This window comes from Hibiscus syriacus, unplaced genomic scaffold, assembly GCF_006381635.1.
Source record: "Hibiscus syriacus cultivar Baekdansim isolate YM2019G1 unplaced genomic scaffold, ASM638163v2 tig00110933_pilon, whole genome shotgun sequence".
Classification (NCBI taxonomy): domain Eukaryota; kingdom Viridiplantae; phylum Streptophyta; class Magnoliopsida; order Malvales; family Malvaceae; genus Hibiscus; species Hibiscus syriacus.
In genome coordinates this window covers 513,482-539,361 of record NW_024062919.1, presented here as the reverse complement: position 1 = coordinate 539,361, position 25,880 = coordinate 513,482, and the positions used below count along the sequence as shown (strand labels likewise).

At 32.7% G+C, this 25,880-nt stretch overlaps 3 protein-coding genes and 1 long non-coding RNA gene across 4 annotated transcripts; 2 read left to right on the top strand and 2 right to left on the bottom strand.

Moving 5' to 3' along the window:
* Positions 1-3,327: 3,327 nt before the first annotated feature.
* Positions 3,328-15,758, bottom strand: LOC120147182 (cleavage stimulation factor subunit 77-like). The gene is given in 23 exon segments (XM_039160622.1): positions 3,328-3,584; positions 3,944-4,138; positions 4,458-4,655; positions 5,738-5,844; positions 5,935-5,996; positions 6,503-6,655; positions 6,896-6,955; positions 7,556-7,652; positions 8,565-8,629; positions 8,932-9,072; positions 9,370-9,402; positions 9,405-9,437; positions 9,520-9,578; positions 9,722-9,842; positions 10,932-10,992; positions 11,549-11,595; positions 13,294-13,422; positions 13,811-13,951; positions 14,051-14,112; positions 14,580-14,680; positions 14,817-14,926; positions 15,010-15,072; positions 15,170-15,758. Coding segments are annotated over 23 exon segments (2,262 nt in total). The 5' UTR covers positions 15,230-15,758; the 3' UTR covers positions 3,328-3,420.
* LOC120147183 lies at positions 8,121-8,539 on the top strand. The gene is made up of 2 exons (XR_005518269.1): positions 8,121-8,277; positions 8,375-8,539. It is a non-coding gene; the product is annotated as an uncharacterized LOC120147183 (long non-coding RNA).
* A 636-nt stretch (positions 15,759-16,394) lies between the features above and the next one.
* On the bottom strand, positions 16,395-19,947 carry LOC120147062 (calcium and calcium/calmodulin-dependent serine/threonine-protein kinase DMI-3-like). The gene is made up of 7 exons (XM_039160524.1): positions 19,214-19,947; positions 18,697-18,751; positions 18,420-18,530; positions 17,900-18,132; positions 17,255-17,462; positions 16,766-16,825; positions 16,395-16,597 (listed from the first exon to the last, which is right to left on the bottom strand). The coding sequence occupies exons 1-7, from the start codon at positions 19,945-19,947 to the stop codon at positions 16,421-16,423; spliced, it is 1,578 nt and encodes a 525-aa protein (XP_039016455.1). The 3' UTR covers positions 16,395-16,420.
* A 2,837-nt stretch (positions 19,948-22,784) lies between these two features.
* On the top strand, positions 22,785-25,383 carry LOC120147168. Its single transcript, XM_039160599.1, has 4 exons — positions 22,785-22,992; positions 24,387-24,480; positions 24,571-24,675; positions 24,922-25,383. Exons 1-4 carry the CDS (start codon positions 22,835-22,837, stop codon positions 25,189-25,191), a joined length of 627 nt encoding a protein of 208 aa, XP_039016530.1. The 5' UTR covers positions 22,785-22,834; the 3' UTR covers positions 25,192-25,383.
* Positions 25,384-25,880: the final 497 nt, after the last annotated feature.

Genomic DNA, 25,880 nt, shown 5'->3' with positions numbered 1-25,880 from the left:
AGGTTTTATCCATACCTAAAAATCAACAAAAACTACACCACTTTCGGTGCCTAATAATCCAATGCACTTTCGGTGCATTTGTTTTTTCAACAACAAAAGCAACAAACATGGGCATAACTCGGTCCTATTATTCAACATTAATCTTTCACTTGCAATATCCGAAAGGCATCGGAAAAGTTACGTCACATTTACCACTGCAACATATGAACCAATCACCGCAAATATAGCCTGTTTTCAAACAGTTTTCAGCTGGTTTGTCCATCGAGAAACTACGGGCAAAAGGGTTCCTAATGTTAGCGTGGGAGATGATAGAGAAGGGCATATCTTCGTTCCAAGCAGCCGTAACAGTCGAAACTTCATCGGGAGAAGCACCACCACCATTGCAACCAAAAGTAAAGCAAACTTATTGCATCCCATTTCTTCTAGAAACGCGGCTATACACTTCAGTGTCTAATATCAAGTAAAATATGATATGTGAGTTGACATGAAATGAGGGTGCGAAGGCAGATATTATGTTTAGGGGTTAAAAGTAAATCAATGTTGCTTGATTCTTGACACTTCATCACAAGTTTTGTGAAGGTAAAAATGACATTCTGATTCTGAACAATGATAGAACATAGTTAAGACAGGCTGCACGTATTGTCTATCAATTTCCCAGCACAAGTTTTGTAAAATATATTTTTAATCAATTAAATAATATTACTTTATGTTAATATTTTTATACTTATCACTTAAAATTAATTTATAATTTAAACTATATTTGAGACATTTTATACAATTAATTTTGTGTGTATATGACACAGTGAGGGACTTTCCTCCTTATTACAACAAGCAGAGAATGCATGATATTAAAGGAATCAAGATTAACAATTAATTTTGGTGATAGAGAACAAAGACAAAAGAGGACATTGGTGCAAATGAGACTAGTTGTGTAAACCAAAATTGGCTGGGATTTTGATTTTATTGCGCTACTTGTAAAGTAGGGATAGAGATTGATTAATAATCCATCATCTTTAGTAAATTGTTTGCTCAAGGCAAAGTATTATCTACATGGTGAGTTTCTTTTGGCGAGTTTTAGTTCCCAATCATCTTATATCTGGTGAAGTATTTGGAATGTCAGAGGTTGTTAGAAAAAAGCCTGAGGTGGAAGGTGATTGTGGAAAATTGTATATACATATGGAATGATTTCTGGTTACCGAGTTCGGAATCTCGAAGAGTTGTTTCACCACGAACAGATGAAGTGGAATGGATTTTTGACTTGATAAGAAATGACATAGAAAAATGAGATGAGAAACTAATCATTATATTATTCAGTACGCAGGATGCAAATCTCATCTTAAGCATTCCCCTATCAACCTACTTTCGTTTTAGTATCATTGATATTTGGTATAATCAACTATTTTCGATTTATTAATCGACTAATCTGGATCGAGTACTGCAGAGATAAGGACACACTCCCAATCAAATTTGCTTCATTTGCAAGCGTCAACATTCAAACCCCTTACCTTGCTTAAGAGATCTAGTACTTCATCCCACTAGATCAACTCGTCATTGGTTTAGTACGACTAATTTTAGTGATTTGAATGGATTTTGAGCTAGCGTTATGGTGAGCGCGATTAGCTAGGCCACAAATTTTTTAGAGACGCGTGTTCTTGAGTTTGTATTTTCTCGAACTTGATTTTTTTTTAAATTTAATTGTCTTAAGATTAGCTCTTTCAAATTGGATCTTTTCGGACTCAATTTTTTTGAAAATTTTATTAGTTATAAAAAATTAACAAATTCATAGGTTTGAATCTTTTGTAAATGGAAAATTGAGTTTGGAGAGTCGCCCTTGCTTTTATAACATTCAATCCCGAATACTAATGGTTATACCAAACATAAATATTTTAATTAAGTTATTATCAATAGTTAATTTAATAAAAAAACCTGTTAAAAAAAGTAACGCTTATTGTTTGGTATGATGAATGTATTTTAAGGTGAGATATATATAGGTCTATTTATTCACTATTTAGATGATTTAAATATTATATTATTTTATGAAATTGTTACATGTGTCATTGTAAATTCACACGTTAGTTTATATTGTCAAAGCTTTGATGGTTCGAATTCGTTTAATTTCTATAAGACTATACTTCTAATATTAGATGTTGATTAAAAGTATTAAATTTAATTTGAATAAATTTCTTATCATATAAGTTCCCTTTGTAAACAAGTATTTATCTTTATAAATGTATATTTCTAATATATTAGAATATTTGATGTCTTATTATTTTTCTCTTTTATTTTATAATCATGTTTACGATCATTACTTTCTTTTATTATAACATATATAAATAGGTAAACCAAAAACACAATTTTAAGAATATACAATAAAAACAATTTATCTAATAACTTTAGATTTTAATAATACAAATATTATTGTGTATGTCTATTGAAATATGATTGGTCAAAATAATCGAAACCATATAACTATCCTTTCCTCAAAATAAATTAATTTATGGTAAGAATCAACTCAGAAAATTTTGAAACTCCGAACAAAAACTAAAAATTAAACCTTTTATTTATAAAAGTATATTTCATTACTTTTAAAAGTTTATTTAATACTTTATTAATAATTTATAAAAATATAATTAAACTTTATCAGATACGTTAATTTATTGTTTTATTAAAAAGACACTTTAAATACATTTAAAATAATAAAGGACAGTCACTAATTTATAATATTGTCACACGTATTAATTTATTATTTTATGATGGTAGATGGGCCTTGAGCGGGAGTGCATGGCACTCCCTCTACTGAGCCGACTATGTTCATGGTTTAATTCTTCATCGTAATTAAATTATATTTTATTCGATATAAAATAAGATATTATCGAGATACATAGTCCCTTTCACTTGTCTGGGAACATACAAATCATAACATAAAACATCAACAGCAAAACAAAAGGCAACAAGCATACAAACAAAGCATTTATTTAGCTGACTCGATCCGATCAGTCTTTTAGTAGCAAAAATCATTTTCAGAAAATCTAAAACAAATGCTAATGCAACATCCACTAGTGGAAAAGCACACACTGTATGTAAAAGTTAACAGTTTTCAGCTGGTTTGTTGACCAAGGTGAAAGGATTCCTAATGTTGGCATCGGCGATGATAGAGAAGGGCATAACTTATTTCGAGCAGCCGTAACTGTCGGAGACATCATCATCATATTGCAACCAAATGCAAAGCAAAAAAAAAAAATTTATATTACTAATCTTTTAAATAGCTTATAGACTACAAAGTGATATATATTCAAAATCTTTTAAATAGCTCAATTGTAAGATATCATCCGAAAATCTGGTAATTTTATTTTAACCGAAAGGCATTTGACAAATACAGATACAAGTATACAAAACAATAAATTTTACAGAAAAAAAGGGTTAGCAGGTACTGCCAGAGAGATCCCCAGAAAGAGCACTTCCATAAGAAACTGATCCAGTTTGTGAAGTCGAACCCCCTCTGGCTTTCTGCATTTGTCTTATCCTGAATGCATCTCTTGGCAATGGTTGGCTTTGAACTGTTGTGCTTTCATCCTCCTCTTGCCCTTCAAAAAGTAAGAAGAACGATAACAAGTCATGTCTCATGCCCTATGTTATCCGGACTCGGGTTAAATATACAAGCATCCGACAGTTTCATCCTCTTGCCCTACTTAAGGATGTGTCCGACTTGAATATACTTGATTTTGACAAATTTTAGACTGTACTTGTACACATGTAGGATTATATCCCCATTCCCATGTCCAAATATGTTGTGGATACTTCAAGAAAAAGTGTCGGAGCAACACAGGAGAACAAATCGAGATTAAATTCATTTCAAAATAAATAAGAAAATCTGCAGGTGATCCTCAAAGCATACGATACTCATTAAGGAAATTCATAACAACAAATATGGCACGAAACGTACTGTCTAGATCCTTTCTTTTACCGAGCTGTCTTCTGGGAATTGGATGGGACTTGCTCGAACCAGAAAGATCACTAGTGCTAGGAGCAGGGCCAGTTGTCCTTTGAGATGGAAGGTTCGTTGATTTTTTTGTCTGGCAAGTTGGGAAGTCATTCTGCAAACAAATCGACAATACAATGTCTACATTTGGCGACGGACCTGAAACCATTACCAAAAGAAATGAAAAACATATAACCAGGTGACGAATACTCGTACCCAAACCCTAATAACATAGTTTGGGGAAAAGAGGATATTTAAAATGGAAAAAGAGTGCAAAACAAATTATTTTCCTAGGATACCAGATCAGCAGGGACTTAAAGGTCACACAAGGAAAATTCAAGCAGATGCACATGCACTGTTGAATTCCATCATTGATATGTTGCAATAGATCATTAATTCAAATACAGATTATAAGTTTATAACGACCGACATCAGATATTACAGGATGAGCAACTGCAGTTGGAGTTTGATAGATTACCCTCAACAGCAGGCAAGCTTGACATAAATGCTATCAAAGCAGGTGGCGTTGCTTTCAGTACTTCATCAAATGCATTGGCTGATCCACTGTCTAACATGGAAACTGATGGATTTATTAACGGATTTGAAGCCGCCCCTACAACACTAGCCACGGGATTCGACAAATTGGAAGCAGTATTGTTTGAAGGAACTGTGGTTCCTACATTCAAACAAGTTCAGTCAGTTAAGTATCTACCATTTCAATATGATTCAACAAGCACACACTGCAAAGTTTTTGAAGGCAAAACATTATATTTGACAGTCTGGTAAAATCAATCGCCAGAAGATAAAAAGAGTGGAACTGCTAAAAGCTGACCATCTTAAAATCCATTAAACTTTGCAAGCCCAAAAGAATAGCGAAGTAATACAATTTGTTATCCATATCAGAGATACATGTTCAACATCTGACCCCCAATTTTCTCAAAATTTTCCCTCTTCCATCACTTGAAATGGGGAAATGACACAAAGAAGGGAATGGAAAAGGAAACACCATAAAGTCTTGATAGCTATAATTCCTTAAAATTTACACCTAGGAGTACAACTCCCTTGACTTTGAAAATTGGGAAATCTCTAATCTTATATGGTTCCTTTCATTTTTCAATGTTGGGCACTTTCTCTATGTTGAGCTTTCCTCCTTATCAGTTACCGTTCTAATGCATTTTATGTTTCTTTTCTTGTTGCTTTTCCATTTCAGGGTTCCCGGCATAAACTATACAAAGATGAATAGGCATATTCCTAGGCAATTGTTGTAGGTAAATTTTGTTGATCACGTCAAACAATGAATATTCAAACACAGATGATTACATCATTCTCTAGAAAGGAACCAAAACTGATGAATGTATATAAGTCAAGACTGTAAATTAAACATGCACAAAAATATTAAGTTGCAAAAGAAACTAGAAAAACATTGGAAATAATAACAAGATTATTGAGGCTAATGTGGTCTAATTTTTTTACCGAAACATAGGCCCGTTTCATGCATAAATGACTACACATAATTCTCTGCAAAGGAATTCTTAAGTTTCGAGTTCAATACTACTAATGATCAAAGTATATGAGGAAGTGAAAACCATGATTGAACACGATGACAACATGAGGTACTCCATGTCCCCATCCATTCATGGTCCATTTAAGTTGCTATGGGAAATAGAATACCATTGAAAACAATCACACGACCATTGAGACATATATTTTTACTAAAGTAAAATCTGGTTACTGAAATAATGATTCCCAAATTAGTACCATGATGTTGCTTTGGATCATAAATCACCATCTGAGACGTATCTGGATGCATGATTTTAAGGGAAGCAGTTGAAATGCCTGTTGTTGCTGATGAACTCTTATCTGCATAAATGAAAACAAGAATTAGCCCACTGAATATTAATAGTAGCTAAGAAGATCAACCTGGAACAAGAACAAAAACAAATGATTTACCATTTGCTGCAGATCCATTAGAAAGAGCTGACTTCTCCCCTTTCTTACCAATGTTTTTAAGGAGCCACTGAAGAGAATATCAAAGGGCTTTTTAAAATAGCAAAGACAATTTCAATAATTCAAACATAAAGATCATCATAACTTGTAATGCTTAACCATCCTCTCTATTACCAGAAATCGTTACCGTCAGTGTTAATCAAAAGATTATATTTCCAGTTCTAACAAATCAACAGTTTTTCTGTCAATATTTTCTAAAAGATTAACCCCAGCTAAGTATACAAATCAACATCCTTAATAATTTTCTTTCTCCTGCAACTGATTTTTTGCACCTTATGGAATGTTTCATCTATGAGAAGCATATTTCTGCCCAACAATAAAAAGTAAGAAAAAAGAAACTAAACTAGCAAAATGCCAAAAGGGAATGAAGTAAAGGCATCACTAAGAACTTCAATAATGAATTCACGATCACAACTGCACGTGACTAATTGCACATAGATCAAACAAATGAATGAAGCAAGCAATATAGAATGCAATCCATCTAAAATAGTAGTAGTAAATTCAGATAGGAGTAACCTCTTGTCGGGACAAGTGGTCAAGTTCCTTGGAGGAACAAGGCCAGAGATCCTTGAAACTGTAGCGTGATATAAGATCTTGTAGAGAAGTCTCCAATGCAGAACCACCCTCTTCACTTATTCCAGAAAGAGCTTCTTTCCGCCTTTGCTCAACCTACATAGAGAAAACAATAGTTATGGCTCTTTTAATGGGAGAAAACACAACTCCCTGTGATGATGATTGAGGGATGGTGTTTAAAATACAATTGAAGATATTGTTCAACAAAGATGATCCAGACCAGCTTCAAAATAAAATCTATAGCTCCTCCATGCATCAGGAACAAGGGTATAAGAAATTTTTAACAGCTATAAAAAGTATTAAAGTACCAAGTATGATCCAACAGAAAACAGCTACCTTCAACATGCTAGTTAGATCACCATAAGTTCTCTCAAACTGGGTGAATCGTTTCCAGATCTGCAAAGAAGGGCAGTTTCAACTACTAGTTACTGTAATGTTAACAAATTGTAAGCAGAAGCTGCAAAACTCGTAATTTAATAAACAAATTACAAACTAGTCTTTTACGAAAAAAAGTTATATTTTGAACCGACACACACCTGACTCTGAGTAACATAGGTTCTAACCATACAGAAAGTCCGTAAATTTCTCTTGAAGTGCAAAACAGTAAAATAAATTATGTGGACAATTTTCCCAGCAGCTGGGATAGCCAATATCTTTTTCCATTTTCATGTTGGAGTTCAAATTTGATAATACTTGAACAAGGTCTATTACCAAAGATTTCCAGAAAATTTAGAATAAACCAGAATAGGGATCTGTTCTTGCATTCATCCTCAGTGGTAGCTGTAGATATCAATAACTGTTTAGTTTTACACTTTGATTCAACTTTAACTAAACTGTTCAGAAACTTGATGCTTCATTAATCCTTTTCGTACAATATACAACTAACTTCTCTTGTGTGTGTGGTGGTGGTGGTGGTTGGAGGGGGGGGGCAGATCTTAATAATCTGCCAGTATGGTTACAACAAAACTTTATTTATTATTAAGTTCAATATAGTACCTCAATAGATTCTTCTTGTGGTAGTGAGCTTAATGCCCGCTCAAATAATGCCCGGATGTTTCTGTCATCATTCAAACAGGACAAAAAATCTGCATATCTGCACATATAAGAATTTAGAAGTGTCTTCATTCATATTGTATGGAATTTCTTGTAATGAGAACATCGAATCACATAGTATATTAATTCATTATGCAAAAATATTAAAGCAACTTCACACTTAAGAACAAGTTCATCATATCCAATGTACACAACACCTCAAACCACCGAAGGCACACTAATAGGCAGCACCCGCAAATGCACTAATGTAAAGTGGAATGCAGAAAAATTGGTGATGCAGCAAATAACAGTCTTTTATGCACAAAAATATATTTAATAGTTTTAAAAAAAAGTACAAACTGCAGAACAGAATTTATATTTCAAATGGGCCTTCACCACTAGAGCCACATGCAAAGGAGCTCACACGTGCTAATCCTATCTCCTGTTCCTCTCGACAACTAAAAACTCAATTTCACTAACACTGTAGGATTAGAAACTTAAATTGAGAGCTCTAAAACTAAGAGACAGGTTCACCTAATTACTCTCTGACTTGCGCATTAAAACTTCATAAGAGTAAACCACCAACTACAAAAATAATGGTCCAAGTTTTTCAGAAATAAAATATAAAATAATGATTGAAAATATCTAGTTCTCTCTAATCAACCCCAATGAAAAGGAACTAGTAGGTAATTAAACAAAAATGAATTTAAATGATGTCGTTTGAAGGTAAAACTATAGTCTAGTTGGTCATTGAAGCGACAAGGGAAAATATTATAAAAGGAGAGGGGTTACTTTGACTCGAAAAAATTGACTGCTACGATACTTTCACATTTCATGTCTATGGCCTAATATAGAATGCTTTTACCAACAGTGAGCATTTTCAAGAAAACATCAAAGAGAAGCAAAGTCCTAAAAAGTATTCCACGAGGCAATGAATAATATACAAATGAAAATAATGGAACAATAAACATACTCTAGGATATATAGAGGCTCATGCATAAAATGTTTCATGCCTGCTTCAAAAACATTGTGAGCAACCTGCATAAGGAATGGTAATAAAAAATTATGCCAATAGTTTTTTTTTTTTTTGTAAATAAATTATACATGTGGCAGTTTTTTGGCTTCCAATAGTCAATTGTCTGAACCAATGTAACTGACATTAAACCTCCAGAAATTATGGTTGTGGTGGGAGAAGAAACATAAACTAAAGGAAATAAATGGTTCTCACATTCATCTATGTTCCTTTGTTCCATCCACTTCCCACCCATAAGCAAATGTCATATTACAGGCAAAGTTAAGAGTTTTTATTTTTTATTTTTAAGGAAGTGAACAAATAGCACCTTTGGGTCCTTGTCAAGACAAAATGCCATCAATGCATAAGCAACATAAACATGGTACGTGCAACCAGGTGATTTGCGAGCATCTAAGAAATACTTGCGAGCTGCTTCAACACCTTCATTCGTTCTTAGAAACCGGATAAACTGCAGCAAGAAAACATATGAAATCAGTCATTAAACTAAAATAAATTTGAAGTTTATGAGTAAAAGTTTTCAGGACTTCTAGTCTCTTAAGTGAAAATATAAAATTTGGAGAGGTTTAACCTCCAATTAGAAAGAACCTTAGTTTTAATCATTTAATAAAACAATAAGCTTGTTTAATAACAAGGATGCAATTTTAGCGCAGTCCTAGTCCTTGCACTGTAGCTAAAATAATATTCTTAGCATTACCATTACTATATTGAAATGACAATTATATTTAACAACCTAAAACTTCCTTACTTGTATATGAGCAGTGCTGTAGTCTGAGCAGCATCCCCCAAAATGCTTTCATATAACTTCTTTGCGGACTGCACCAATGGGGAAGCAAATCAAAAGCAAAGAACCAATAGTTCAGCAACGTTAAGTAGAAATATTGAACAATTTTCATACTGGGATTGCTCCACGGGATTCCTCTAGTTCTGCATATGCATACTTGAGCACTTCTGAGTCTGATAAACCAGAAAACAGATGGAAGTTATAGAAGGTAATGGAAGCAAGGTGCAATAGGCTACTCCAAGAGAAGGCTAGATACATATAAGTCGTCAGAAATATTCTGAACAACTTTCTACCTAAAGAGAAAAGAACCAATTACCAGGAAGAACCTTCAAGGCTCGCTGAAATACCTTGACTGCAGCATCCGTGGAGCCACTTTTAGCATGCCATGTGGCATAGTCATACCATATATCAGGATAGTGGTATAAATACATCAGACACTGCATAAGTGAGAATGCAGCAATCATCATTGATAAAGACAAAGGATGAGGAAAAGAAAAACAAACAGCAAGAAAATAATAATAAATCTATGCATCTATGGATGTAAGTGCTAACAGACAAACAATTATCAATGGTTCCTAGGTTATATAAGTGCTAACAACTTTTCTTTGAAAGAATTAATGTCAAAATCAGGTGAGCAGAACCTATAGAACTTTTTTTCACTAGATAGATTAAAGGTTAGTAACGTTTGAGAATATTTCAATCCTTTTATCTATTCATACATGAAAGCATATTAGACCTTTCTCGGTGAAGGCCTGAGGCATATTTGATCAGCCACACGCCTGACCACCAAAATGAACTTTTTCGCAAGATAAAAAAAAGTTCACTTGAATGAAATTCACTTTCTTTACTTACTAAGAGTAAAAAGATTAATAACAAACTCTCTACTTCTCACAAGGAAATGCTGGCATATAGACCAAAAAAAGAGAAAGGAAATTCTGCATGTTTGGTAGGGTCAACGTGGATCTCTCTTCAAAGTTTCTTGACAGAACTGAATGTTTTACGAATATTACACATATACACACAAATATATCATTTGCGTGTTAGTCGATGGCCCACTCCTAACATAGCATCTAATGTAGTCAATGCATGTGGCTACACTAAGGCACAACAAGCTTAAGAAAAGCACCTTGCACCTGTTGAGGTGAAGTAGATTTTTAATCTACAAGAACCAGTTATGCCCTTAATTGGATACGATATTTGAACCCATTTTCATTTTTCCTTCTTTTTGTTCCTTGATCAAACATAATCTTTATTAGTAGCTTTAGATTTTGCTTTGTATAAAACTTTCTTGAATGCAAAATGCTATTGGAAAAATTGTACAATAATCAACTGCAAATAGAAGCTAGGAGATAACTGTTAGTTTGACTCCATAGATTTCCCAAATAAGCGTACATGCATTAATGAAGAAGATGCTATATAAAAAAATATATCAAGTTTAGACATAAGTGGGAGCAAATGAATATCATATAAGTAGTAGCTGAAAGTAGATATATCAATCATTAAACAAATATTGAGCATTCAACTACCTGTTCATACGAGAATATAATTCGCTTATCGGAGGCGCTGTCTATCCTTTGTGGATTTCCTCTGAAACACGGTTAAAGTCGAGAGATTAAGGATATACATAATAATATTCAAGAGCGTAGGGACAGATGCATGTCATCTCACCATAGCATAAGCCTTCAGCTGTTAATGTTTAAAATCTATACAAAAAGTTGCAGGCTAAATTTATCTTATTACAGGCACATATGCATAAGGGAAACTGATGTTGCAAACCACTGGAATATAACGATTTGTAAAGCAAAAATGATACACATATAAAAGCAATCAGTGAATATTTTCTTTATTCTAGTACATGTTCCACCTAACAACATAGAATGATGGCAGTCCACATAACTGCTCAACTTGTTCCAATTCATATGATTATGCTCACTAGAACCAAAAAATCAACAGCCAAAAAGAATGAAATTAAGATAAGAAACCATGTTCATGTCTCATATCATAAATCATAAAAATCATTATTTTCTTAATAAAAAAAAGTAAACTTCTAGAGAGGTAATGCCCAAGTGAATTAATCTTTTACCAAGGTTGAAACTAAATCACAAAAAAAGGCAAAGGTGTAGAAGGAATGCTTTGTCCTTACTTCTCAAAAGCTAAAAGCCTCTTCCATGCAATCCATTGCATCTGGTCCTGTAGGTAACAATGAAATATTAGGAGAGAAAAAAGCCAAGTAATATTTTTTTCGATAAGAAGCCAAGTAATATTTTAAATGAAAGTATTCAGATATTAAAACTATTTGTTCTTTTAAAGCTTTTTGCATGATATTGCTATTTATACGAACATAAACCTAATCATATTTGCATCATAATTTAGAACTTTCCAAGCCTATTTTAGCAGTTGTCTTGTCTAACCCCATGAACAGCATCAGTTAATACATGCAAGTCATGCCACTAACTAAAATCAAAAATCTTAAAACAAAGAGGAAAAGGCAGATCAAATGCTGAAGCCTTGATTTAGCACATTTCCAGGGATAAGAAATTTTTCAAAACTTGCATACTTTGTATTAATTGATCATAAAGAACTAATTTTATGTTTGTTAGTAGAAGGTAAATCTCATTTTTTTCAGACTTAAGTTCAATTTTGAGAAGTCTGTTGAATATTAGCTGACACAAATGCAATGTCCTTTCTTTTATGCAAGTTTTGATGTTAATCTGTTGGCTGGTCTTAATCTGTTCCAAGAGAGACAAAAATCACTTTATTATTTAAACAGAATCCATCATCATAGTAAGAGTTCACAAACTTAGAAAATACATAGCAAGTTAAGATATAGATCATGCGAAGCAATCAACTCCAGGTTTTTTTCCCCAAGGAGTTTTAGCCCTTAAACCTAGAATTTTTTTTCCTTCTGTTTCTTCATCAATCTCAGTAGTTCATAAACATAAATTAATATCAGCAACCAACTTTAGTTGCTACTCGAGAACAATAGAAATAATTAAGATTTTTTTTTTTCATTCTCACCTTTAAAACTTCATATAAGGATGTTGGATTAATATTTCTACGTGATACTAAACCAGAGTTGTAGCAAACTCTAACCAAAATCACAAACAACAGCCAAAGTTCCACTTAAACAACAAATTTCCAGAAATCCTGGTTTTATTAACAGTAACCCAACATAATGTCTCATGATGGTCATAATTCTTTTATCTTTCTTTACATTTCACAATTCTTGAGTTGCATCAGAGACTTGTTTTACAGAAGTTCTATAATACAATAAGGGCTACCCCTACATTTCCAATCCAATTATAAGTGCACGAACAAAATATTGAACTTCAATGAGCCAATAGAATGGGATTGGTTGATTGTAAGGGTATTTTTATAGGTGTTTTAAGATTATAGTTTTATTCTGATGCCCTAATTGTATTGGTATAATTTATTGTAATAGTTTCTCTATTCAATAAACTAAGGCACTCTTTTCCTCCTTCCGATAGTTACTCTTTCCAAGAGCTAACTAAGAGGGAGGTTTTTAATGAGGCCTATTATTCCTATCAAAAAAAAAATGAGCCAATAGAAAAAAATGCAAGCCAATAGAATTGGGAAGCAGATAAATTAGCTAAGGATGGGATTGGTTGATTGTAAGGGTATTTTTATAGGGTGTTTTAAGATTATAGTTTTATTCTGATGCCCTAATTGTATTGGTATAATTTATTGTAATAGTTTCTCTATTCAATAAACTAAGGCACTCTTTTCCTCCTTCCGATAGTTACTCTTTCCAAGAGCTAACTAAGAGGGAGGTTTTTAATGAGGCCTATTATTCCTATCAAAAAAAAAATGAGCCAATAGAAAAAAATGCAAGCCAAAAAGAAAAGGCATAAATTCACAGGAAATTACCTTGCAGGAGTCAGTAGGTGGTACTGCAAGCATATTCCAATCAATTTCATCGGCATATTTCTTCAGTTCCTTATATACAGCCCTTGAACTGGTATATTTTGGTTGATACTCAGAGAGAAGTCCTTTGGCCTGCCCAATAAGATAATGAGGACAGCATCTCCACAAACTTACATAGAATACAAGCACCAGCACCAAACCAGAAACTATCAAGCCATATATATTTGTAGATTGTAACTGCATAAATTAGAGTTTTATTGTAATTTAATTATTAGAGTTTTATTTGATTTACTTTGTACTCTACATCTTATGTCATCAAGAGATTAGATAGAATATTACTTAGACTAAGCTAACTCCTAATAGAACTAAGTTAGAGTTGTATACCTACGGTAAATCTGTTTATATAAGACCTAACCTATGTAGTCATTCTCAATGAGAAAAAACAGAGAATACAATCTATTCTCTGCTCCAAACTATATTCTTTATTTTTTACAATATTCACCATGATGCAAAAAATTACCAGTTGACGGCTAACAGAATTTTCAAAATTTTCATAATCTTTCCATAGTTGTTCAATGTGTTGTGTCGGAGTGACAATAGCTCTCTGATAAGCTTTTCGAACTGCAGTCATTCGTTGTGACTCTTCCTGAGTGTTGGAAGCCTGCAAACAATCTTTCTTAGGGGAAAATAACACATACACATATACATGGTAAATAGAACTTTACGGTAATGCAAAATCGAGGCAAAATACTTCACCAACCGGCAGTGATTTTAAAAAAGCAATGTACTCCATCCATACGGGTCCCGATGCTATGTCAGCTCCTAAAAACATACACATCATAAACATGGAGAATTAGTTTTCTGAATATGGTATAAAGTACACTACATAGAACATTCAAGCATGATGAAATCCCTATACCCTATGTAAATCATATAAGAAAATATTTACCGACTTAAAGGGTTGTTCTACGTGATCCTTTGTTGTTTGGAACTAAGGCGCCTTGCCTAGCCACACAACAATACAGAACCTAACATGCATTCTGACACTCTCATCAAAATTATCTAGAGATATATTGAAAGGCAATCACAGAATCCACAAGTTCACCTGATAAAATGTTGTGATATGTAGTTTATGCACACATGCATACAGACATGCATGTACACATGTGAGCGCACGCACGCACACATGTTCCATTTTTAATCGTAAAATTCCTGAACTAACAAGAAAAGCAATATGTACTGCAGAGGAGGAATGATAAAAAGGTTTTAAGTTTCAAGAGAAAACAAACCAACATAGCTAAGCATAAAATCAAAAGCCTTTCGAGTCTCTTCCTGGCCCTCTACTCCTTTCTTGTCATTGACCTTCCTGATGAACCGAATATAACAGCGCCTATAAAACCAATAGAAACACATAGAAATAAGCTCTGAAAGAAACTGAGTGAGAAGATATTTACCAAAGAGGATAAAAGCTTGGTCGTCCTTTTTTTTTACGATGCAATAAAAAAACTGACTGATAAGACATTTACCAAAGAGGAACATGAAGACAATTCAACAAACAGCGACTAAAGATCTGTCTGGTAGCATCGTCATTATTCGCTACCATCTGTGCTTCCACATATTGCCTCCAATATTTTGCCTGAATTTTCATGTTCACAAATATATAGAGACCTGGTCAAACTGAAGTTCAAATTAAAATTAACAAAAGAAGAATAAACTTACAGCAGTAGGGAAGATCGATAAGAGTTGCTCATAAATCGGTGCCGCCTGTGTAATTGGCAAATGCTAATCCAAAGAAAAAACAAAAACAATAAGCAATAAGAAGATTTAAAGGGAGGGTGGGAGATGAGAGGGAAATTAAATGAAAAGAAAAACGGCGAACCAAGGCACTGTTGGCGAGAATTTCAGCAGACGCGACGTTATATTTATCAACGGCGGACATGGAAGTGGGATTGTGTTCGGAAGCTTCGGTTTCAATTTTTCTGTTTATTTATTTTTGAGCTAGAAAATATAAGTAATCAATTATAAATTCTTCTACTTCCTTTGAACTCTAACGGATTGAATTATTTTCAACTCAGAACTAACTGAGGAACAAGGATAACCAAATTTGACAAAAAAGAAGTTGAAACCAGACCAAAATTGAAGCAGAAAATAGTAATTAAAATCACACCCAAATTCAAAAAATCATAAACCCAACACAAAAAAGTTAGAATCAGGACTTTTACAAGTGATTTCCCACAGCAAGATCTAGGTTTTCAAACAATTAAAATAAAAGGGGAAATATTTGAAAAAGGAAACCACTAAACCCGTAAAAAGAGAAACTTCATCGAGGAAAGAGAGTTATCAAAAACAAACTTAAAGGTCGCCGGCCGATGTCGATGTAAACGGTGCAAGCGGCGGCTAAAGTCGGTGAAATCAGGGGAAGGAATGGCGGGAAAGAAACAAGAGTAAAAATTGGGGATTAGGGATTGTATAGGTTTATCTAATAGTACCTTCAAAACGATGTGTTTTGATTTAAAGAACTGAAAAGACTTGGAATTTTTTGGTCTCAGAAAAACAAATATCATTCTCGGTTTTTATTCTTAAAAGAGATAAAACACTGAATATATATATATATATATAATTAATATATTTTAATTTTAATTTTAAGCTCAAATTTTATTAGCAACCTATAATTTTAACAAAATTTGATTTTTATATTTTATATGTGTCAATATCATTATTAATATTTTTTAAGTGTGATTGAATCACCAAAAAGGATGTTATTAAAATTTATAAATAAATAAATTAAAATAATAAATTTGTCTATAAAAAAAAAAAAAAATTGAAAGTACGCTTTTGTGTAAGGAAATGTGAACTCCATCAGGAAGCTTATTCATAAAATCATTTAATCACACGTTATTCTCAAACTTTTTATTAAAAATTAAATTAAAGTGATTACAAATAATATATATTTAAATACTTTCGATTATTTAATATGATAATCTTAATTTGACTTAGTGAAAATAAGCTAAGGATCAACTGTTGTATATCAAATTTCATATTTGAATAAATTCACGTACATTAAACTTTTCGATAACAAAATTCTCAACGACAGTTTAAAACTGTACTAGTAATTGAAGTTGGGGAATAGCTATTGTTGGCGAAGAGAAGAGAGAACAACGTCTTGGAGTGAACTGTCTCTTTGCATGGCAGCTTTGAATTCATCAAATGTAACCTTCCCATCACTGTTTGCATCCATTACATCAAACATTTCATCCAATTTCCCAGGTTCTGTGATGTCTGCTGGAAGACAATCGTCTGGCAAAGCCTATATGATGAATCAAACATTTGTTATTTTGTACATAATGCAATTGCATACTCGTGTTCGACTTTTCAACTCAACTGATTCGTGTAATTACCGTTAAAATGTGACATTCAATAAACTTGAAAATCGAATTTTAATATCTAAAACTTAGATATAAGAAAGTGAATCTACCCTTAACATTGATGTCAGTTCCTCTTTAGAAATACATCCAGATCGATCCGTGTCGTACATCTGTTTAATCAATGAAATTGAAATTCAGCAAAAATAAATAAAATAATATTAGTACTGATCATATATTTGAATATAACAAACAATAAAAGTTTTGAAAACTGTGTTGTTAAGTGAATATAAAGTTATAAACTTTATTTGATCCAATTTTATCTATTAACTCGAATAAATTGTATGAATTCCTTCAACATCATTCTAAAAATGATTTTCAACATCGAAACTTAGTTCAAGAATCTACCAAAATCATATATGTTTCTAAAAGCACATCTAGATGATTTTTAATAACAAATATAAATAAATTTAATAAAAATATATCATATAATTTACTTGATATGCTTTTTTTCCATATAATATATGTTTAAAGATTTTTAACGATTTGACAATAAACGTATCAAATACAAATCTCCAAAAAACCGTGATTAAAGAGTGTACCTCGAAACACAAACGAAGAGCATCGTCTCCTTTAGAATTTCTGAGGCTGGAAAATCCACAGATTATTTCTCTCATATCAACAGTTCTATCTCGATTGCTATCGAACAAGTCGAAGATTCGAGTAGCTAATGGAAGGAGAGAAGACATGTTCATGGCCTTTAGTACCTCTTCAAATTCAGGTAAAGTAGCATTTTCACCATCAGCACATCTGCATTTCCCATTACAATGTTGTTAAATATATCCATTCCTTCTTTTCCCTAAAATCATGCCGAATGCTATCTCTTTCGAGTGGATACATGATCAAAATAGGATAAGATCCGAGTTCCCGAACTTATTAAATATTATCTCTTAAAAAGACGACGATTTGAAGATAAACGAAAGAGTTATAAATATTATGATTCAAACTTCGGACTTATTGAATATTACTAAGATTTAAAGAGTGGCAGCGTGAATTAATTAAGATAAGATTCGAGTTTCTAAACCTATTGAATACTATTCCTCATGCAACAGTGTGAGGATTGGGAAAAAGTTATAGAAATATAGATTCAAACTCTAGACTTATTAAATATTTTATAATTATTTGATTAATTATCAAATTTAACAAAGAAAAATAGAGAAACAAAATGTTAGGGTTTGAAGGCTTACATTTTCTTGAAATTTTCCTTGAGGTTATCAAGTTCCTCCTTTGAGAGGTCATGGGAGCCTAGCAAAGTCCTTAACCTCTTCGTCCTCAGTAACACCTTACTGCTTAATACGCTGGCGATGGCGGCGGCACGTAGCTTACGACGCGCGTTGAAGCTCTGCAATCTCGAAACAACCTCCGCATCCATTTGTTCTTGCTTGGCTGAATCCCCAATGACCCATGGGTGAGCTAGAAGCTGTTTGAATGCATTGTTAAATTGATATTCAAAGGAACAATTTGATTAATTACAAACCGTAAGGCTTTGTTTGGTTGGAGTTAGTAGGGAAAAAACCGAGAAAATCGAAAATTAATTCAAAGAGCAACGTTCTATTTGATTTTAGTCTATGTTCGAAGTTTACGACTGTTTCGGTTCCAGCAATGACATGAATTTCTTCAAAACCGAACCAAAATCGAATAGTTCAACGAATTAAAACATTCAATTGTTAGAGGAAAAGAGAAAGGTTAAAAGGAAGGAGGTGATACTTGTTCAGCACTTGGTCTTCTATCAGGATGAACTTGCAACAGATTAGAAATCAAATGCTTTGCTGATGAAGATATGTTTTTCCATGTCCTCTCATCGAAATTATATTCACCCTGTCGAAACCCGAACCATCAAAGTTATATTATTCAAATTCGAGTGTGAATATATATATTCGATATAAATATATCCAAATTTTTATATGTCTATTACGAATATATCTAAAAACCAAAGAATCAATCCAAGGTAGTGTTAAAGAATGAATGAGCATAATAAGCATACCGCCATTATCATCTGTTGTTTTTGACGATTAGATTGAGCAATAAATGGTGGATACCTACGATATGAAACAAGGAAATCGCATTACACATCAAATTAAAATATTGTATATATATAGATATTATACGATTATATTTTTACTAGAAAATATGTATTTAAAGAATCATATTTATATACGAATATGTATCCAGAAGAAAATAAAAACTTGGCTAATATAGGTTATCATAGCAATGGCCTAGACATGGGTAGGGGCTAAAAATGTATTTTCAAAGAATTGAAATTAATCTAACGAGAAGGGATCCTTAATCTTAAAAGATTAAAATTTTTAATCATAACATAATTATGAGACTTAATCCTAGATTAATTCTTATGTAGACACATCAAAATATAATCTAATGTATTTTCTTTGGTGTGAATTAAAAATATCAAATCGAATCGAATAAAAAATATATTTAAGTAAATACAAATTATCATAAAAATAAAATTTAAGAGGAAATATGGGGAAATTTTGGAAACATACCCTGAAAGTAAGATATATAAGATGACTCCCAAGGACCACATGTCACTCTTGGTTGTAATTTTCTCTTGAGAAAGCGCCTCCGGTGAAACATAATCTATGGATCCGAATAACCCGATTGCTGGGTCCGTGAACTCATCCACTGAACTCAATCCAAAATCCATGATCTTCAACGTCGAATCTTTATTTTTGTTCAAGAACAAGCAATTTTCAGGTTTCAGGTCCCTGTGGACAATGTTCGCCTTATGAATTGCCGCCAGCCCCTGCGCAATTTGTCGCACCACCGCTGCCGCACCAGCTTCAGAGTACCTTGTTTCCGCGACGATCCGATCAAACAACTCGCCGCCGGAGCATAGCTCCAGCACCAAGTGAACGCCGGATTGATCTTCGTAAACGTCGTAGAGGTCGATCACGTTCGGATGAGGCGAGACGTTCTCGACAATCTTTCGCATCACGAGGATCTCATTCGTCAACAACGCGTCGGATATGGAAACCTGATTCCGTGCCTGTAATATCGCCGCCACTGAAGAAGCTCCGGTTTTTTCGGTTCGAGGTGGTGCCACCGCCGCAGCAGCAGTCATGGTGAATCTTTTCAGTGTTTTAATAGCGAATTCTTGGCATTTTTGGCGATCCCCGTTGCTTCTTTTTATACCTTTTCTCACAACTGAGAATCCACCTCGTCCTAAAATATCCAGAATTTCATATTCTTCAACCAGTCTCCCTTTCTCTTGTCCCATGGGAATTCAATGAAAACGGAATGATTTTGTGAAGAGTTTTCTGAGCTTCGCAGAGCAAGCACCAATGGCGGATTGAAGTTGAAAGTAGAGAAATTGGGTGTTAAAATAGTCAAAATCATTAAGAAATGATAAGGGGAAACGCGGATTGACATCAGCATTCAGCAACAGGCTATAGTTTCTTCAATTGTTTAAGGTATAAATTATGAAAGAAATTCAAATGCAAACAAAGGAATATATTATATGAGAAAATGGCCGAGGAAGAAGAGACAAAGGCAAAGTCAACTAACCTCCATTCCTTTTTTAAATTATGAGATGAAAATAATTAAAATATGCCGAAATTTTAATACGATGCCAACAAATTCTCTGAGTCATTAGAAAGTTAAAGATCATGCACGAATTATACTCCTACACGGTTGTTGTTGGTGTCGTAGTTAAAGATCATGTAGGTATGATTTGTTGTTGGGCATGTATGAAAATTGAGGGGTGTTTCTGATCATGCACGTTCATCGAAATCATCAAACTAGCCATCGGGAAAGCTTGGCGTTCGATTGTGGTTGAAGGAGATGTGTGTACAATTAATAAGCTCGTCAAGTGGGCCTTCATTTTCGGGAGGTGGTGACTCTTTCGACAAACAATAATTGGATACAAATTAAATTCGTGCACTAAAAAGCATATAACACAACTTACAAACTGAAAGACTTTGAATTGTAATTCTCTAATTTAATTATCTAGAGTATATTTCCGCAAATGTACGTAATGTCAATTTTGTTTAATTTATAAAATATATCTTATTATAAAAAATAATGGGCATATATTAATAAAATTATCTAAATTTAAAATCGAATACGATATTATATATAAATGAATTAGAATACTCAAAAGAGAATAACAATGGTTAGAACCACCCAACTTCGGCAGTCGAGTTGCATTTTTTTTAAGGCAAACCATGACTTATTCTATGATGTCATACATGACTCGGTCAAATATAGTTTTGAATATTTTGATAAAAATATAGTTTTAGATATGATAATATATTGCGTTTATGGGGTTTTTTATATGAATATCACAAGTTTCTTAGTTAATTAAAAAAAATAGCTTACCCTATTCCCATATGTAATGGGATAATGGGAGATATGGTAGTAGGCTACCTCCAACGCTAGGTTGAGAGCAACTTCCGTGGAAGACATCCGGTAATTATGAATTATCCATCGTGGTTTAGTTAATTATGTGTAATATTTAATTAAAATTATTTATTAAAATAAAATTTAAAGATTGATGTGGAGTATAAACCAAACAACCTTAGTGATTAAGGGTTTTATTGTTATCTCCTGAGATCTTAGATTCGAGTAATGCATATGCAAGGGTATGTAAGAATATGAAGGTCAAAATGAACATTTTGATAAGCTTTGTGGTCTAATTTTGATATTATACCTTTAATAAATGATAAAGTTGTTTGGATGATTAGTTGAAGATTCATGAACTATTTTAAAAAATTAAAATTTAATTTTTATATTTTAATAAAAATTGTTATTTTTAAAAAATATAAAAAATGACGGGAAACAATAAAAATAAGGGTTAGTACATAAATGGTCCATTAATTATAAAACATTGTTTTATTGAGTCGCTTGATTATTAAAAATTATAAAATGATCTCTTAATTATAAGGTGTTACTTTGTTGAGTCCCTCGACCATTAAAAGTTACAAAATGGTCACACGACTATTCATATACTTTAAACTTTTCATTTTTGTTAAAAAATTTGACGAAAGTCTAAATTGAACATTAACCTACTGACTTATATATGATAAAATATGATCTTATAATCTCAAACGATTATTATATCTCAATCATCATATTAACATCCAACTCAGACAATCGTCAATTTTTTAACGGAAAAGAACGAGTTTGGAATATATGAATAGTTGGGTGATCATTTTGTAACTTTAATAGTCAATGGACTTAATAAAGTAACATCCTACAATCGAAAGATCATTTTGTATTGAAAGATCATTTTATAATTTCTAATAATCGAGAGTTTTAACAAAACAACGTCATATAATCAGAGGATCATTTGTATACTTTACTCTAAAAATCAAGTTAATTTAAAATTCAAATATGAAGAATATTAACGAAGATACTAAAACTATTTAAAAATTGTAAAAGAGGAATATAAAAAATTATAAATATTTTCCCATGATAAGTCTTCCATCTGTTCAAGTTTATTTCGCTCTTTGAAAACATTCTCAACAGAATTAATCATGTATTGGAACGACAATAACTTTTGAATTTTTATACATTTTTAAATGATAAAATTGAATTACATTAAAATAGTTTAAAATAATAAAATACAAGCTATAATTATGAATCAATAATTTATAGATAAAATATAATCCACGTTACAAAATATGAACATAACAATTGAATTATCAGTGAAAAATAATCACCAACAATATGTTTGATGTTGAATGATAAAGCGTTGGATCTAAAAAATAAAAAAAAATTATTTGAAAATTTTTATTAGTTGAAGAGTTTAATTTAACATAAAAATTTTAAGAGAGAATCAATTGATTTTTAAAAAAATTAAGGAAAATTTTGTATTTTTCTAAAATAATCAATGTTTTTTTTAACATCAGTCATGCAATTAAAAGCTTTCGGAGATAGGCGAGGCCAACATTTTAATCGGATAAAATTAGGTTAAATTAAAGTATATGATCTAAATTTATAATTTGAGTATAGTATAGGAACCACCAAAATAATTTGATATTTCTTTGTTTATTTGTTCACTCTCCATTTATTTGCGGTTTCCTGAGGAAGACGTGACTGCAAAAGATTAAACGAAGAAAGTTTGCAGAGATATTTGAGAAGAAAATCGAAAAGGGAAAAGAAAAATGGAAGATTTTGACAAGAAGGTTTCATTAAAAGACACAATGGAGATTGAAGAAGCAAACAGCTATTGCAGCAACAAAAGCAATGAAATTCTCCGATTACTTCGCAAATTTCTCGAGGTTCAACGGCGTAGGGCTCAAGCTTACGCCAAGCTCAAAACGTAGGCCTTCTTCTTTCCTCTTATTTCCAAATAAAAAAAACCCTAAATTTGATTTAGGCTTGATGGTTTGTTTGGATTAGTTCTTGTAATCCGTTCCCCGGGGGCTCAACTTTTAATAAGTATTTATTACTCTTTCTTGGTTTCGCCAATCAATACAACTTTAGAATTGTTCAAAATCAGGGAAAAAGTACCAATGAACAAGTTGATCCATGCGCCTACTTAAAACCCGGTTTTTTTCAGTATGAGATAAATGTTGCTTATACAAATGCTCGTGTGTTTACCCAAGCTTTATCTTTAAATGAAAAGACTGGGAATATGGAATTGTTTGTAAAAGGTTTCTTACAGCTGACAATTCATATAATCGTGTTGTTTTTGCGGTTGAGTAATAAGAATTGTGTCTTTGGGTGTTAAGAATGTGGTTGGAATAAGTATGATATCAAACTCCTTACATTGGGCAATTCGTACATTTTAGTTTTTTTTTGTTTACTGTATGATGTACTTCTATAGCTTTTTATGGCGGCGGAGTAAGAATGTGAGATGGTTTGTAAAAGGTTTCGAGAATTTTGTGGTATAAAGATTGCTTCTTCGGGTGATAAGAATATGCTCTGAATAAGTATGATTTCGAACTCCTTACATTTGTCAATTCATATAATCCTAGTGTTTCGGCGTTTGTGTGATAAGAATTGTGTCTTTTAGGTGATAAGAATATTCTCTGAATAAGTATGATATCGAACTCCTTACATTTGTCAATTCATACATTTGTGTCATATGTGTGTTTAATGTAGTATATACCTCTATATTTTTCTATGGAAAAGGAGTAAAAATGTGAAATTGTTTGTAAAAGGTCTCTTTCATGCTTAAAGGAGAATTTTGTGGTATAAAGATTGCTTCTTCGGGTGATAAGAATGTACTTTGAATAAGTTCGATATCGAATTCTTTACATTTTGACAATTCATGCATGTCCTTTTCATGTTTAAGCTATTATTATAAGTCTAATTTTTTACGGAGGAAATTGTGTCCTCGAGTGATAAGAATTTTCTTTGAGTATAGTCTGATATTGTATTCCTTAGACCTGATAATTTGTTTGTTCTATTTCGTATTCACTTCATTTTTCTCGTGTCATAACCATGTTTAAGGTATTATATACTTACAAAACTTTCTACATGTCAATAATTCATGTTATGTTGCTTTTGATGCTTTCACGTAGTTTTGTTGTGTTTACGTTGTATCGTGTTTTAGTTATTTTTCTTGTGTTCTTTGCATGGTGTAAATAACTAAATATAATGCTTCAAAGCAGTTTGACTGAATGTATTATAAGTTTTGCCATTTTGTTATATATACTATTTTCTTTTTCAGAGAAGTTTGATTATTATTTTTGGCATTAAACTGATCAGAGGGTTCTCGGAGTATATGAAATCCGGAGGGGAATTGGCCTACCAGCAGCTTTGCAGTGAGATCACAGTAGAGTTCAATGATTGCTCAAAACAAGTTCCGAGTCCAACACTTGATAAGATCATAAACTTTGAATTCCTTTTTTCAAGATTGTATGTTCTTGCTTTAACATTTCCTCTCTTGCAGGTCCTCGAGATGGAATCTCTTTTCTTAAATCCTGATTACTGCCGAACTGATCTAGCTGAGCTGCTTAGAGCCGTTCAAACACAGGAAAAGCAGAAATTGCATCTGGTATGTCTCTAGCTGTTCTTGGACCATTGCTCCTGAGATGATTATATTGAACACCGAATTAGAATTTTATGTTGCCATTCCATGTTACTCGGATTTGGAGACGAGTGTCAGTTATGAGCGTGTAAAACTTACTTTTTTTATTATATTAAATAAACATGATAATGTCGACTTTCGTACCCATATCTGATTCTTGCCTTATTGTAAAATTCTGCCGTTTACACTGACAATTTTTTATTCTATCTGAAGACTGCTACGATTCAGGTCCTGAAGAAGGCAGGTCGCCCATCAGAGCGTCTAGTGAACCACGAGAATTGCATATTTAAGAAGCCAATGGAGCATGAATGCGTGCACGTCCATGAGATAACAGAAGCAGCAGGAACCGAAGATGCAGAAGCAAATGCTGAGTATGATAATGCTCTCAAGGAAGCTATTAGAGGAGTTCAGGATGCTGTGACCACCATTAATGAACATTTAGAAGAAGTGAGATATGAAATTGCTGCCCTTGAAGCAGAGTAAGTTCACTATAACTCAAAATGTTTAGTCACTCAAATTCTATTCTATGCAAGGATTACAAGAAAAGGGTCCGGGTTCAGGTTCAGTTCAAGGTCAAGGTTGGTGTTGGTCCATGTTTTGTGTTCTGGGTTGGGCTGGGTCGGATATTTAGCCTACAATTTTATGCTGGTTTGGTTCATGAAATCTAATGTTTTAATTTTTCTTCGATTCGGTATATATAAATAGTTATAGATTATGGCCTTGAATGGAATCGTGGTTCTGTTCTATGCTGCTGTCTTCGAGTATCATCAGTAAGAGTGTACTAACCAAACCAATCAATTTTTCTTTCATATTACTTATGTTTAATATGTACGTATTTAAGATTTTATCACATTTAATAATCAGTTTTGTACTGATAATAATCCATCAAGTGGCCTCAGTTGTTAAAGAGAGAGTTGTTTTTTTAGAGGTCTTAGGTTCTAATAGTTGCGGCTGCAGGGTGTGCGCACGCGTTTACAATGATTAAAAAAGAATCTAAACAAATATTGCCTTGTAATCACCTCATACTATTACCGGGAAAAAAACATCGTTTCAAATACAATTAGTACAAAAATGACATCGGTATAGATTTAATTTTTGTGATTACCCTTTAGGACTTTTAAAAGCAAACTCATGGTTACCCTTATATTTACTAACATAATTAAAATAAAAAT